Source organism: Ammodytes marinus, assembly GCF_949987685.1.
Source record: "Ammodytes marinus genome assembly, chromosome: 14".
Lineage (NCBI taxonomy): Eukaryota > Metazoa > Chordata > Actinopteri > Uranoscopiformes > Ammodytidae > Ammodytes > Ammodytes marinus.
In genome coordinates, this window is record NC_137218.1 from 22,711,015 (window position 1) to 22,728,106 (window position 17,092).

The 17,092-nt window shown below is 41.6% G+C and overlaps 1 protein-coding gene across 2 annotated transcripts; it reads left to right on the forward strand.

The window, feature by feature from the left end:
* Positions 1-1,064: 1,064 nt before the first annotated feature.
* On the forward strand, positions 1,065-16,603 carry LOC307261249 (uncharacterized protein). 2 transcript variants are annotated; one of them, XR_013845213.1, is made up of 4 exons: positions 1,065-1,490; positions 12,693-12,822; positions 13,464-15,484; positions 15,517-16,603. XR_013845213.1 is itself a non-coding variant. In XM_080041745.1 (3 exons), the coding sequence occupies exons 1-3, from the start codon at positions 1,197-1,199 to the stop codon at positions 15,110-15,112; spliced, it is 2,073 nt and encodes a 690-aa protein (XP_079897871.1). In that variant the 5' UTR covers positions 1,065-1,196; the 3' UTR covers positions 15,113-16,603. The 2 variants fall into 2 exon arrangements, 1 of the variants encoding a protein (XP_079897871.1); XM_080041745.1 differs by having other exon boundaries at positions 13,464-16,603.
* The last annotated feature ends 489 nt before the right edge of the window (positions 16,604-17,092 follow it).

Here is a 17,092-nt window from a genome sequence, read left to right on the forward strand (position 1 = left end):
AATCAGGAAGGAAAAGGTGCTTATAAAACATATATCAGGCTATTTTGAAGTTGCCTGATAATCAAGATAGAGCAATTCATTAAAGTGCAATTTGTTTCGATTTATTTTTGAAAGTGTTTGAGTAGTGAGACATCATTAAGTTCTGACGGCCTCCACAATCAATCTTTACTGGTGGTTATATCTGAAAAAAGGCTTTATCACAAAAAGCCAATTTGTCCATTTCCATTTGCAGTGGCTTGAGTCGTAAATCAGCATTAGTATTGTAGCTTATTGGGAGATGTTTCTCGTGACATGCCATCACACTTTTAGCCTAGTAACATTTTTAATTTGGAAATAGTTCTATTTACACATATGTGTTAATGTGCTTCCAACAATACTTTTTACATTGATTTGAACGATTTGCATTGATTATTTCTACAAGTAGCCTACGAATACAGTCTACTGTAGTCCAAGAGCACATGTGAACTGTTCACACTCACAGCCACTGGGTGGCGTACTTAGCTCTACATTTACTCAGCTTGCTGTAAGAAAAGTTGCATTTATTGTTTAGGTCTACTGTTCACATCAGTAAACGTTTACCATCATTTCCCAATGGCACATTTCCTGGTCAGTGTGTAGGCTATACCACACTTTGTAAATTAATGATCATAACATGTAGCCTAAGTGGACTGAAGGAACTGGATATATTCATGTAGGCCTAGGTATATAGTGTTCTATTTGCACATATTACCACCATAAAGACACAGAAACCATAAACACATAGTAGTGTTTCCATCTACTGCTTCCATCACTCCTTAATGGCATTCATACTAAACACAATAGATTATCCAAACATAGGCTTTATTATTTTTTTTAAAAACTTTTTTAGTATTTCCTATCTTTTATCTTATTGGGTGTATTCATCTGAATAGGATGACACTTGAGTGGCCTCGGTCGAATGTGGGTGTCTGGCCAAGGCAGAGCCAATAATAAAAGGCTGCGTGCCTTCATAGGCTCCACCAACAGCTGTCCAAATGAGCCTGCAGAGCGCAGCGCCGCTAGAGGAGGGGAATGGGTCAGCGGTGAGTTCAGCAGCTGAAGCCCACAGCAGCCAATGCCTCACTACTGTGGATACCCAGAACACAACAAGAGTGAACCAGTCTTTCAGCGGATTCATTTAACTTCCCTTTTCTGGGAGAAGAACACGGGAGGCTAGGATGGCTTTGCAAGAGCTACCGGGCTCCTTTGGAGTTATGTTCCCGGCGTTCTCTATGCCAATGAAAGCGGAGCGCAGTCGGAATAAGGAGCGGCTGGAGGCCAGCCTGGCCGGCTTGTGTGAGCTGGAGCTGCTAAAACAGAGGCAAGAATGCCGGGTGCTGAGCGCTCTCTGCCTGGGGGACTCTCCCGTTCCAGGGCGCCCTCCTTGGGGAGCTCTGAGGTCGGCACGATGCGCTCTGGACACACTGAAAGGCAATGCGTCGGATGACCACAGCCGCAGCAGGCTCCAAACCGTAAGTTCTGTTTGTCTAAGGAAGGGTCATATACATTGAAGGGGGTCTAATGAATGTCCTGCTGGTTCGCTTACTGTATGTAAAGGGCAGTTTGTAATGCTGTGGCGTGCGCCTTGGGATGCGTCGTTTGGGAAACTTTGCATACACGAAGGGCCCAATGCAGTCTGAGCCTTAATAGTTTTTCTACTGTAGACATAGGTGTGCATCAGTTGTCGATCATTTCTATTATTTAATATTTTATATGTGGACTTTTAGGGATTTGTCACGGCTTTTAAATCTTTTGCTGTTTTTGGAGTCTCCTCTTGGAAACAGGAGTAGCCTGGACCACGCTGTGGTTACTACTGGATTAGATTACCAAGGATCGGGTGTATGGCAAACGAAAAGAAAATACATTAAAACCTGTCATTGACATCACTGGGCAGTTATGAAAATACAAAAGTTAGGAGGGCCCCTAAAGGAACACACATTACCATTTAAGGGAAAACTTTGGGAGCTTCATCCCTGTATCCACTTCATACTCAACACAATGGATTATCCAGACATGTGTATCCCCTGAGTTTGGATAAATCATGTGTTAAATGTTCACTTAAAAAGATGAGCTCATTGGTTTTCCTGAAGGCTGCCTCCTCTCTTTTAAATGTGGTGGAGATTGAGTCCAACCGTGTTGAACTCTTTGAAGTGGATACAAAAATCCAAGGGCTTTCAGATGCACATCTTTTTTATGTTTGGAAGGAAAAAGCACAATGTAACATATTTTATGGTACCCTTATGCTCCAGCCTGGAATATAGAGGAGAGGCCTCAGGATACAACTGTTTTTATTATCCTGCATATGCCAAATATGTATCATTTCATGCCATATTGTTGTTGCCAAATTTGCAATGCAATATGTAATAAATTATTTAATTCAAATTGTAGAACTGAATGACCATGTGCAGTAAAATACATCACAGTTCAAACTTACAAGGCTGGATGCATTTTGGCTACATTTTCAGTTACTAGAATGTTAATGTAAAAAAAGTGTATAGTATTCACTTGGTTGTACAGGCACACGGGGAGGCAAGTAAATCAAGAGTTTGTGTTTCAAATGGTAAAACACTTAGGCAGACAGGAAATTCCCCTTTCGAGTCAAGACCATAACATGTCCTCTTGGAATATGCCCTTGCAATTTTCCTCCTATATGAACTTCTCAGCATATTCTGAAATTAATTAACTTATGTTATAGACAAGCAGCTGCAATTATCCAAGTAGGATACCTCCAGTTCCTCCATAGCAGCCGGTGAGCCTGCCCTGCAGTGCATCAGCACATGTGCAGCAATTAAACTCCAGTGAGTGACTGTGATTGTGAGCAACGAAGGGCTGCCCATGTGAAGCAACTTCGATTTAGTCTGACTCTTTACAAATAAATATTTATTTAAGGCGTCATGATACAGTATGTGACTAGCTCTCTGATTGGCCTTTAGATACTAAAGACATCCAAAAAATAGACAGCAACAGTACTGAGAATCATTGCTAGGAATAACAAGGAGATCTGACTGTGTTATTATTGGTGGAATACCCTTTCATATATACCAATGGTTAATTCCTCCTAAACCATGTCACAAGGTATCTAATTCAGTGGCATTAAGGCCATCTACACACAGCTGCAGGGTTGTAAACAGTGGAGTGATGGATGCTTGATGGCGAACATTCCTATGTGAGGGGCTGAGAACAACACCAGTGTTTGGAAACAACTATAAGCTAAGAGATTTTAACAACGGCATATTTTATTTTGAAAAACTACAAGAAAATCTAATAGGCTTGAGCAAAAAAAAAAAAAGAAGCCACATGATTGACATCTTATCCTCATCAACTTAATATTTGTGTAGAGAAAATGATTTCTAATATAGAATAGTATGTGTTATTATTTTATGCTTCCTAAACTAAGACTTCTCGCTGGTTTCTAAGGCTCTGCAAATTCTCATCCATGACTGCAGATCCTTAATGAGTTTCTTTCTAAGGCCAGATGCTGCTGTAGACCAGTTAATGGGTGTATTTTAAGGTCCTGCTTTGAGGTATTGCTGTTCCTTCTCACCATCTTGTCCCTCTGGGTGTTCTCACCAGTCTGCTGTGGACTTGACTGTCTCCACTAGTTAATCCCTCCATCCTCTCTTGTTCATCCTTTGTTTCTAAAGAAGTTGTCCTAACTACAGGAGTTGATGAATCCCTAACTGTCTTTAATTTCCAAAAGCCTCATACAGTAGGCTACCATCTGTACACTCAGAGCTGCTTTCTGGATACAATCGGCCTTGGGTAATTGGTTCCACTTTGTGATCGTCCAATCATGTTCAATAGAGATCGCCGAGAGACTCAATCATGGGAGACTGTGGGAGGAGTTATGGCACTGCACGCAGCTCTGTCTGGGGGAGCTTTCAAACAGGTGAACCGATAAGCTTTCTGCAAGTAATAGCCTGAAGTTAGTTACGCTAATAAACATTTCTAAAAGTGTGTGAACATGGAAATCTATCCCTCTATTCAAAGTGTGTTAAGGCTTGGTGTGTGAACACAGCGACGTCACAACATGATCGCTTTAACATTATAGGTTATGTTTAATATCACAATTCAAAACATTATATCCACTATTGTGGAAAGAGACATGGTAGAAAAAAAATGGTCGTTGATAAACGGTTTAATTCACTCAAATTACTGGTCAACTCTGCACAGGGGATACATCCAGCTCCCCTAGAAACAACATCTCTAGATGCATGCAGTAGGGTGCAAATGATATAGATACATTTTTAGGACATCTTATGATTGTAAGTTAGTTAAAGGTGCCTAAATAGGCGATCCTATAGTCTTTGGGGGAAAAAACAATTGTTATCCTTCCCTTCAATCGCTGATTAATGATCTAATTGTTAATCAGAACAAGACTAATCTGTCTACTTTATTACTGTCTGTTTACTAACCTCAAAACGACTGACCATTTAGAGACGCTAATTTACATGCCTGAAGACCTTTCCCTTCCCATTATTCCAAAGATCAGAGTGTGGTTCCAATTGTATTAAGTCTTCATCATCATAAGGATAATGCCAAAGGATATTTGGATTATTTTGTCCCTTTGTTGATTTCTCTGCATATAGCTAATGCCTCCTACGGCTCGTCTGAGGCTTTTAATGTGAAACATGACTCAGACCAGTTGAATCATGTAACGTCCAAATGTCTGTATATACTAACTTAGATATTCTTCAGTGAGTTTCTCTAAGCCTGTGTATGTTTGTTATGAGCAATAGAGAAAAACCTTCAGTCTGCAATGTAGGATAAACAGAGTCAGGAATACATGTTTGTGTGTGTATGGAGGGATAGTGTATTTATTCCTTAGCAAGACCTGCTGACAGCCATGTGACGGCTGACAGCAACTGGGGATCCAGCTTGACCTTCACCTTGGTTTCCTTTACATCAAGGGACTAATAAGAGGCATGCTGAAATGTGGATAGGAATGTCTGGTTTGTGTGTGTGCTCTGTAGAGTCAAACAACAACAGTGCCAATCATATCAGAGCATGCAGAACAGTTCATGATCTAGGAGGTCGTACATTCATTATTGCAGGGATTTGATCTCACTGTAGTATAATTGAATGACAGCATCATCTTAAAGGGACTCAATTGAATGTTATGTTGGGATAATGAAGTGGTGATGGAGCCAGGAGTAGTGTACCAGGATTAAGAGTGGAAAGGTTTTTCTCTAAACAGCAAACATGATGAGAAAATTCATGGCTGTCTCCTTAAAGATCAGAACCCAGTTTTCAGTGATTTAATAACTCTTCTATGCCAAAAATGCACTTTTCTGATTGCCAAATGGCATCGTGAATAATCCAATCTTTGTGAATCCGATTCAACTAAGAAAATTCAGAGTCGGGGACAGCCTTAAGAGAAAAATTATCATATACACAGACATTTTTCAACAGCTAGCTACTGTTGATTTGCCTTTAAGCAAGGCACAAATCCACCAACTTCTCCAATGGCCAACAGTGTGGCTTTCCTGGGCCGACTGAATGCGCACATTTGGTTTGATGCTGTGTGTGTTTACAGTGTGTGTGTGTGTGTGTGTGTGTTGTCCTGTCATCAAACATACTGTAAGTTTCCAATGGAGATCGTTGCAGCTGTGTGGCCAACTTGCAACTGAAGCCAAACACAAACATTCTTAACTGTAATGGATGCATTTATGAATGCTTACGTTTCACACCTCGTTTTGTTGGGCAAACATAGTTGCGTGTCTGTTTAGGCTCCCAGTGGGGTACCGACATGGGACTGGGGGGGAGGGGGGCTTCATTAAGCTGACTGGTACCTATAGTGAGGTCGCCAAAACAAAACCTAACACTTGGTTACTTTAAGTCACAGCTGTGCAGCTTCATGTGCGTCAAGGTAAAAAATGCACTCATTAAGACAAGCCACGAAACAAAACAAAAAAGGCCACAGAGCCTATCCTATAAGATTACCACCAAAATGAAGATATCTCTCTAATTAAAAACATTTGCAAGCTTTAAGACAGACCACTCATCCAATACTGTGAGAGGTTTATCTGTTTAAGGTTATACAAAAACTGAAATCATTGGATGTGATTTGCAAACACAATATTTAAGCTACGACAACATGACATCGCTCTCGCTAACAATGGGAACGTTTATTCTCCATGTTTTGACAGTTCAGCTAGTAGACAGCATTGTTTGAATACGATCCACATGCACACAGATCTGCAGATAAACACACCACCACACATTCTAATGTGTCATAAGTGATCATTGAAAAAAACCTCTAAACTTTTTTTTTGGGGGGGGGGAAATTGCTTCTATTTACTTATTTTCACAGTGGGAAGAGAGCAAAGAGAAACACTTGGAAAAACAGATCACTGAAGCCAGACTTACAGACAGCTTGGCGAATGGGTCACCGTGCACCATTAACAGGGGTTAAGCAGCTCTCTTAAATCTCCTGTTTAGACACATTCACAGCTTCTGCTCAGAAAGCATCAAAAGAAAATCACAAAAAGGGTAAGAAACCGTGCCATTATAGACCTATTTTGTATTGGCTAAAACTACTGCACATCCTTCCTGACAAAAACAGCTCATATAATCTTACATTATTGGGGGAATTAAGCTCCTGTGACCATTTAGAGACCCTTATTGAACTATGCCTTTAATCTTGACATTTACAGTAATCAAAGAGTTGTGTGCATGTATGTCTCTCTGTTTTCTGTGTGTGTGTGTGTGTGTGTGTGTGTGTGTGTGTGTGTGTGTGTGTGTGTGTGTGTGTGTGTGTGTGTGTGTGTGTGTGTGTGTGTGTGTGTGTGTGTGTGTGTGTGTGACTGATTGTGTGCATGAGGCAGTATAAGAGAACATGAAAATCCAGTGTTTTTACAGTGAGCAGGGTCATGTTGTGGTTTAAATTAAGACTGAAATCTCTCGAGGGGACTGAAGAAGTGGTGCTCCTTTTTTTCTTTTCTTTATCAGTCTGTCTCTGTTTTTACTCCTTTGAAACATTACTCCTATTAGTCAGTGTTTCCTGTCTCTGTCCCCCCGATATGTTTCTCTTCTCTTCTCTTCCCCTCTCTTTTTCTAAGCCCCTTATACCTTAGAAGGGAAAGCCTTACTTCTGCTTAATCCAGATGTACACACACTGTGGACCAGCAGACTAAACCCTCACAGACTTCAGTCGTCTGTACTGTGACCTGTTAACCGTCATAGTGTCGAGCCTGTAAGGGCGTGAGACTGCAATGCTATGTAAGCTGCATATAGGCCTAAAGACAACATTAACAGATGTAATTTGATTAACTCTAAGGTCTATACTTCTAATTTCGTATCGTGATGTGGTTGTATATTGTTTCTAGTCTAAATGAGCCAAGTAACATTTTATTAAAGGGATAGTTCAGTATTTTTGAACTGGGGTTGTATGAGGTACTTGCTGTATGTATAGTTAGTCTGTTACGTTATGGAGATCAGTGCAGTCACTTTAAGGATTTTGGAAGAGACGTCACAGTACCAGAAGTCAGCCTTGAATTGTTGCAGAGGGGGCCAGAAGAAAAACGTTTTTAACTAATTCCACCTCAAAAGAACTGAACTATCCCTTTAAAGTAATTACACGTTCATTGTTTTAATTATTGTTTTTTTAGTTGGGGGAATTGGAAAAACTATTACATCATGTCTGTACTCCAATGAATTGTGGGTAATTAAATCAGTCAAGTCTGGTGAAGTGTGCAAACAAAGCAGGCTATGGAAGTCTGCAGAAGTCCCCTGGTAGAGTGGATGAATTGTGGGTTTGAACCGGCAATAAACACTCGCTGCCTTCCCTGGAACACGCCTGCAAAGTCTGCAAGAGCAATAAAGTCTGGACATTTGGATACATCCTTTCATCCCTATCTTTGCCTTACCGTCCTTTCCCCTCTTTGTTGTCATGGTGACAGTACTTGCTTTCAGGTATTTCTCTAATATTATTAGTTTTGGAGTATGATATCAAAGGCACTGGGAATGCTTCAAATGTATGCTTCATAACTCCACCGTGAAATGACCTTTTCATTGAAACAGGCTGCTCAAACAGCACTCCCACCCCAATACCCGACCACCCACTAAGCCGCACGCTGCTCGCACAGCCATATCTTTTTTATCTGTGCTCGTGTTTCAAACGCATATGTTTCGATTAACATTTCAAATTTACTGCGGGGGAGAGAACAGTACAGCACATTTCTGAGCCGCACCTTCATTTTCTTGTCCATGTACACAGAAAGTCAGGTTTTATTGAAATTTAGAGAGTCACTATAGCAACATCTCTTTACCCATATATTCCTTATTTGTAACGGCCTGTATAAAGTCTTAATTTCATTATTTTCTTACATCATTATTAAGATTCAGAGAAGAATGCATAATCACGTCATACTGGACAAGGAAAATGACCCATTAAGTTCTCAAGTCTCCAAAATTCACTGTTGACAAATGTAATGTTGTGAAAATAGAGAGCTTGTGTTTGTGGAACCTGTGGCTGATCTTTGTGGATGTGATGAATATTATAAAACTTTCATCACCATCAAATCCTGGCCCACTGTCTTTGTAAAGCAGCTGCTGCACTGCACAGTGCGTTAAAGTGCATGGTGCCTCCTGAAACACTGGGAAGAGATCCGCTTTACTCTATTAAACACAACAGGAGGGCAAATTGCACTCAGCTGCCAAACTTTGTGTGTGTGTGTGTAAGTGCCGGTGTCTAATTAGTGCAAATTCTTTTGTGGATACGGACAGTGCTGAAACAGGGCAGATAACAAGTGCTATATCTATGCATCGTCTATGCATTAGTGAGCGCAATCTATTCTCTGTGGATCTGGCCCAAAAGTCTTTAAGTGTTGTTTATTTCAGGTCAAGGCTGCATATTATTGCAGCTTCAAGCCAAATTGAATATCATTTGTGTCAACCTAACCCCCTCAAAGAAACCAATTCACCTCCTTGTCAAGTATAACTCCATTAAAGTCATGAAGCCAAGTCTAGTCTATACAGAGTGTTTATAAAATCTGTGATGCATTTGAAGCCATGCTTTAGTTTGATCCCTGTAGAACCACTGATGGTCCGACTGTGAGCTTTACAGCTCAAGCCTAATAGAATTGAACTTGTGTGTATTCAAACATGACTGTCCAAGCAAAGACATGAGCATGTGTGTGTGAGCGTGCACTCACATGAGGAGGACAAGCAGCCATTGAGCCAGTGTGGTCTCACATAAGTAGCTGCTTAAACCCGCACACAGACCCCTTTTATATAGTGCATGCCTTACATAAGTCAAGCTCAATTTTGCATATAGACACAGACTAACGGAATCCTATGCATCCTATGTATGTGGTTAAGAGTCTTGTGAAGCACTAAAGCTAGTTTACTGTTTTTTAAAGGATAGATTATTTCCAGATTCATCAGATTCCTATTAGCTCAAAGCTGTTTGGCGAGACAAGGGTGAAGTTATTTTCAGATGCAGATAATCTTTGATTTGATTGTTGGAAGAATGCGGAGCAGAGAGTTGTTCCAAAATGAGCATACTCATGCCACACTCAGCTGCAGATAGATCAGTACAATATGAAAATTAGTCATGCTAATATGTAGCATAGACATGCAATGAATACCACATCACTTACACAAATACAATGGATATGAAAGCACTTACTCGAAAACAATATATAGTAATCTGCTAAATGTAATCAATGTGTTGCTTTTACCAGCAAAATGATATGCCTACCATCAGCAATGACTTCATCAGGGCACCTATAGGCTTGCAATGATCAGATGCACACATGAGGGTGGATACACTCCTTGTGCATGTCATAATTTACAATGCCAATCTGACAGAACTAAACCTGATCCTGACTTTCCCATGGCTTCATCAATCATTTCAATTTACGTTGTGCAAATGTAGCTGCCAAATTTTACTTGCAGTACGATGGGTGCCACAAGATGAAGACTGTTAAACTGAGGGGCTGTATGTGAATCTTGACTCAGTGGATTTACTACACACGGTCATGCAATGGTTTCACAATAAGGGTCCTGTTGTACAATAAAGGGATTCTTTCCACTGAACGCCTGAGAAACTGTCACAGGATGTGTAGGGTTTGAATTGAATGCTTGTGTACTGTGTCTGGCTGCACTGTTTCATCAGTTTTGCTTGGATTTGTTTTGATGATTGTGGTGTTGCTCAATCTCAGCATGTGGCACCCGAGAACTAATTAAATAGCAGATCAACAGTGAAATCCATTAGAAAGGTGGTACAAGCATACCAACACTGAATCTGGTAGTTGTGGTCAGATGTTTAAGTCAGATTACTTCTAACAGTGCTGGTTCTCTCATGATCTGGAATCAGCTTGCATACTACCAACAAGAAAAAAAGGTTGTGTACATGTGTTGATCTAATACTGAAATGACTGCTGACAGCAGCAGTAAAGGAATGGACTGTGATGGCGACTAAATGATTGGCTCACTGAGGTAATGGCAAAATCGAATTGGTTTAACTGAAAGAGTGAACACCATCGGTCAGCTGATTGAGTGGGATCTGGGAACATGCATAGACAGACACAGAGACAAGGAATGGACACGGGCACAGACATGAGACAAAATAATAATGAATAGTACAAATAGAATGATCACAACGCATTATACTGATAATAACAGTGCAAAGCTTAATGTACCTATTTAAATCCCTTTTGGTCAAAATCAGGAAAAGTGGGAAATAGTTAAGCTGCAGCGTTTTGCACTGGCAGCAGGCGCCGCAAAGGAACCATGACCTAGACCGATATACAAAGAATTAGGCTACAATAATCTAGCCTAGATGTATTAAAATAATGAACAATCCTCTCCAGGTATTTAGGTTAGAGATAAGGCTTTACTTTCGCTAGCGCTCTTAGCTGGTGAAATGCAACTTTGACAACAGAGGTTATTTCACATTTAAAAGCATTGTCAAATGTGACACCTATAAGCTTTTAATGGCACAGCGGCTTTTTGAGGCAAGGGGGCCAATAGCATCAATAGAATCAACTACTAGTAGATCCGGATTTCCAAACGCATAAGAGCTCTGTCTTTTTGTCATATTAAACATGTGATAACTCCTACAGTAGAGATCATATGACGGACTTATGCTACCTTACAGTATATGTCACGGAATGAATGATGAATGCTGGAATTTTCTTTAATAGGCTTTTCTTTGAGTTAATGCCTTTGTAGTAAAGTAGTAAAGTATAGTAAGAAATTCCAAGTGCACAAAATGAAATTCAGTTTGCTATACAGATCTACAAATAAAGGGATCAGCCTTTTCCGAGCCATGTGCCGCACAATTTTGCTGGGAAGGGGGTCACAGCCAGAATCGATTTACGGAAAATCTGCTCCAGCAATTCCACGGCTCAAGACCTGGTAACATTAGCCGGGGAATATATATGCCAGGAATGCTGTTGGGAATGGAAGCTGTTTTGTTTTTATCTCCATTCTGCAATATTGAATGCAAATTAGACAAACAATGAAACAGTTCAGACGCTACCAGGCATATTAGTCCGCCCTGCTGGACATCTAGCACCATCTATTACCGCCATAACCATGTAATGTGGGAACAGGCACGAGACAGGAATGTTCAGGGGTGGAGCTGCATGTGTGAAAAGTTAAAATCACAAGTGGTGCCGGGCATGTATTCCTGGTAATTTCCTGGGAACTATGTGTGAAAGGGGCTTATGTCTCTGTTTTCTTTCTTATAGACAGCTTCAAATTATAACATTTTTGTTCCATCCTTTAGCTTACATTTGGGTATATAAGACCGAGTGTGTGTGTCCGGTATGTGTGTGTGTGTGTGTGTGTGTGTGTGTGTGTGTGTGTGTGTGTGTGTGTGTGTGTGTGTGTGTGTGTGTGTGTGTGTGCGTGTGTGTGAGTGTGTGCCTGCATGCATGTGTGTGTGGTACGTGAGAATGGCATGTTATTGTCCCCAATGTTTTGATAGTGAGTGCTTGTGATCATAGCTTGTCTGTGAATGCGAAGGTCGTTGCTCTATGTGATTCTAGTCTACCTCTCAACCTGGAAGGCGAATAAGGAGTTGATACATATGTGCACTGCAAATGAAAGTGTTGTTTGATTTTAGTCACATAACTGTTCTCTTGCGGTCTGGGCTGGATGGGTGGGTGTTATGTTACTTAATCCAAATGAATGGATAGAACAAAAATGTAAAATAAACTCTTCCCACATGTTACTGTCCTTCTCTGTAATTTGATGTCATTGGGTAGTTGTAGGCTGTATTCTTACATTGCAGGGTATCGTAATTATAACTACAACTATTCTCTCAAAAGGCTAAAAATTAGATCAAGGGTCAAATAGGAATAGGAAGAACATTTACAAATTAAATACAATCAAAAACTGGAATAAGGACCAACTTTCCTTGCTGTCGTAGGAGTTAAAAGCTGGTAGATGAGATTGGACTTTACACAGCCATTTACACCTACATTGCAGATGAATAAATGACTATTCACTAGAAGAATGAAATATTGCTTCCCGTCCTTTGAATAATGCTGATGATGTAATACCACTGAACAGAGTTGTGTGGTGTTGAAGCAAGGAATGCATGTGGAAAATGAAGAGTCCTTAAAACACAAACGGGCTTCTATTCTATATGTTTTGGTCATGCTTTTGAGAGAGCATTCCAATCTCTTGACTCTGTCTCTGTCTCTGTCTGTGTATTTCAGAACAGTCTCCAGTGTGCATCCTGGGGCATTAAGGCGTCTTTAGAACAGCAGGTAGCAGAGCTGAAGGTGAACACCGAGGTCCAATCAGAAGATCATTCTACTGATATGGAGGACAGCCTTCTCAGTTCAGGTAAAATCATCAACTGCTCTTCCCAAAGCACAGGCAACTTTTAAGATGGACAAAATGGAAGTGTTTTTAGGCATAGCTCAGTCTGTTTTGTCTGTAGCTGAATCTTATACAAAAATCTTATTTCTTTTGGTAAAAAATGTATTTAAATATAATTCATGCTGGGTGAATGAAGCAATAGTTATTGTGAACTCTTCTTGAACCAAAACATTGCATACCATCTGAGTCACAGTCATTATCAAGAGCATGACATATTTCTGCCTGTTGTTGACACCGAGGTCAGTGTCAAGCAGGCAAATATATTACACTTCCTCAGAGCATAAGCATCCTCTAACATACTTATGTTTATTAAGCCAGCTATGACACAAACCTGTGCACATTGGTATTTGAAGTGTCAAACAGTTCTGTCTTTAAAAAAAACTAGGAACGAATCGCATTGTGATGGCTATACATGACAATATCAAGTGTGATTGTTAACAGTAAACAAATAAAACTTTTTACAGAACAATTTAACATAAATAAAATACAGAGAAATACAATGAGAGTGATATCAGCGCTCAATGTTACCCTTTCACAATTTCTTTTATAAATCCCGCCACAGCTAGATTTATTCTGATAACTTAATTGTTTTCACCCCTCTGCAGTCCCTGGTTCCCGCTCAGCCCCTGATGGGACTGGAGAGACCGAGACAGAAGAAAGATGGTTGTCAGACCCAACAAGACGAGCCATGATTGCTGAAGCTTTGGGCGAAATAAGGGGTGCTGACGCCAGTCAGGAAGATCACCAACAATTCCAAAAGCTAGAGACTTATATATTTGGAATTATCCAACGCAAAGTTTCACCTGCACGCCCCTCGAAGCCCCGGACCAGCCTGACACATGACTCCAGGGCTGTTACTGTAGTGAGGCAGGGTAGTCTGTGCCGCAAGGAGGAGCAACAATCACCAAAGCAAGTTTCTGTTCAGGAGATGTCCACTCTTTCCCAGGGAACAGAAGGAACTGCTCCACAGGTTTGCCACAACCTCGGTCAGGAGCGTAACCTAGGTACAGGGTTTACTGAAGGTGTCCAAACCCCATACCACCACCAACATCTCCAGCAAAGTGTCCAGCATCAACCATGGCTTAATCACAGGCCAAGGCAGGTCTCCATGAATAACGCATCTCGCTCAACCTTGTTGGACTATCCGTCTTTCCGGGTGTTGCAAGGCCAACCAGACTCCAGCAATAGCGAGCCTGATTCGCCCCAAAGTCCTTCCTACCCTTCCACTCCAGCTCCGTCCAAGCCTCACCAACAACCTCTGCCCGAGGAGCAGCAGCTGGTCAATGCAGAATATATTCCTGCCCAGCCTTGCCAAGCTTCCTCCAGAGCTTATGCCCATCACCACTCCAATCCACACAAAGGCTCTGCTGGGATGGCCAAACCCAACCGAAGCACATATTCTCCAGAGAGAGGGCATCATCATCATCATCACCACCACCATCATCAAGAGCAGCAGCCGATAGCATCTCAGATCCAACCCCAAAGATCCCGTGCTGGCCCAAAGAAGTGTCGCTCGAGTGAAGACCGAAGCGGTGCCACCAGGAAGCCAGGGAAGAAGGCTTGTAGATCTCAGTCGGAGAACAGCCTGCAAAGGGTTCCGGAGCGCAAGTACAATACGGTGGAGAGGGACGGCGGAGGAAGTGGAAGCGGCGGAAGGGGAAGTCGCGGTAGCCAATCCAAGAGCAAGAAACAGCAGCAAGGAAGCGGAAGCTATCGGCGCTGGCAGTCCTCCCTTGATCTAAGCCAAGACGAGGGGGAGCAGCCATCAACGCAGGCTCCCGCCGCGCAAGGACCGCCCGCCGCGCAAGGACCGCCCGCTTCGAACCAGAGAGATCATTGTGGAAAGCGCACACGCAAATCTCGGCCCACACATGCATCGTACGCCTACCCAGCCCACCCCCAAACCCACCATCATCAGCACATGGAATACCAGTTAGAGAGGGACCAAGTACCACTGTGTCAGCCGCCTAATGGGGACTACCCTCACCCAGGTCAGGGTGGTGAGTCTGAGTCCAGCATGAGCGAGGCGGACTCTCCAGATTCCAGCTCTTTGTCCAGTGACTCAGATGAGAGCGGTGGTCTGGTTTGGCCCCAACAGTTACCCCCTCAACTTTCAGTCCCATCATCTTCTGCCCCATCTTCTGGAGCTCCTCTGCAGCCCAAGGCTTTTGTCAAGATCAAGGCCTCACACGCCCTCAAGAAGAAGATCCTACGCTTCCGCACCGGTTCATTGAAAGTAATGACCACGGTATAAAGTGGAATACCGACCAAAGTGAAGGAACATTAGCTGCAATGCTTTGGACTATGTGCCCTTGTCTTCCTGTACCAAAGTCAGTGGTGTTACCTTCTGAGCTATCCAGCTGCTTATGTAGACATGATGGGCCATAAACTACAGTGAATATAAAAATCTATGGGTCCATGAAGTATCATCTTGGCAGACTTGAATTGAATTGATTCAATTGTTGTAGAGCTTTATCCATATCAGCCTTACATTTGACCAAAAGTCTCATATGGATTGTTTGTGTCAAAGGGTATTCTAATTTGGCCACAATGTTCTTTAAGTATTTCCACCCGTCCAAATGTACACCCATCTTAAAGAGTACATGGGGCGCCCTTAGCTCAGTTGGTAGGGCGCCCCCCCCGGGCCGGGCCCAGCAGCAGACCCTGGTTCGATTCCCGCCCATGGTCGTTCTCTGCATGTCACTCCCTTCTCTGCCCCATTTCACCTCTGTTTCTACGTACTGTCAATAAAGCATAAAGATGCCAAACATATCTTAAAGAGTACATGCTGACATTTTCTCTGCCGTCACAGTGAACTGTATTTTATTATGATAATTTCCAGCCAGGCGCAGATTACTCCCTATGGACATTGGGCCTTGTGCAAGAACATTTATGGTTTTCAACCTTTATTACTTTTTGTGTGTGGCTTTTTCCTATGAGTGTTCCAAGTCAGTTTCACCAAACTACCTTAACTGCACAAATCATTTGTTTCAACCTGACGATGGCACATGGGAAACCTATTGTTGAAAGTATAGTAGCCTACAATACAGATACAGTATCCTTATTATTGGACCTGTAGTTATTACATTGATACTGAAGTCATACTGTTAATAATAGGAGACTTATTTCTGCAAAGCACAACCAAGAATGTTTGTAGTTTCTACATGTGTTTCGTCATAAACATATAGCGATTAAATATATTGTGCGTGGAAGTTATTTTGTGTGTCAGACATGACAAGAAATGGAACCGCAGTATATAAAATGTTTCTTGTGAGAATTTTTTCCTGGAATTTGTGGTTAAGATATTAAATCTCACTGTAGGAAGACCTGCCTTTCAGAGGGAAAGAAGTCTCTGAATCTCTGATCTTTTACCAGCAAGATACGGCAGTAGCATTAAACTTCTTGAAAAAATTCAGTTGAGAAACAAAATTCTCATTTACAAAACATCCAGGCTATTTATTCTTGAAAAGCTTGGTTTAAAAGGTTAAGTAGCAATAGATTATACTATTATGATGGTACTAGTAATCCCTTGAAGACTATTAAAACGTTCCCTTCCCAAAGAATGTACATAGCCTAACGTTACAGTGTCACTGTAATTGTATTTGACAGTATTATCATTTAAAATGCACTAGTCCCGTTAGCCAATTTTTTGTATGAAATTTGTTTTACAAAATGCAGTGTAACGTATTAAAGTGTTGAAATACCAAAATAATATTCCTTTTTTGTATTATAATAAAACATTACTAAAGCAACCAATGGTTTTGTCAATGGAGGTTTCTGTTCCATGCACCATGCTAGGTCGTACCAAATGGTTAGTCCATGTAAATGTCCTCAGGCAGACCACACACAGTGACACAGGTAAAGAAAACACACAAACACACACACACACACACACACACACACACACACACACACACACACACACACACACACACACACACACGTACGCACACTCACACACACACCAGTCCTTGTGTTAAGTGATGTGAAGTGTTGAGTGATTGATATGGGAGAAAGGGAGAGGGGGAGGTGACAGAGTGAGAAGGGATTAAAGTGGAAGGTTAAGAGGCCAAATGACCGTTGACTTGTTTAACAGTAATGACGTCAATGCTTCTCTCTTAACTGTCACCCCATACTACAGAATGAGAAGTGTGGATTGGGCCGCAGATAAACTTTGTGGTCCTTTGGATGTCATGATACATTTACTACACGGCGCGTTCATGACATCACCAAC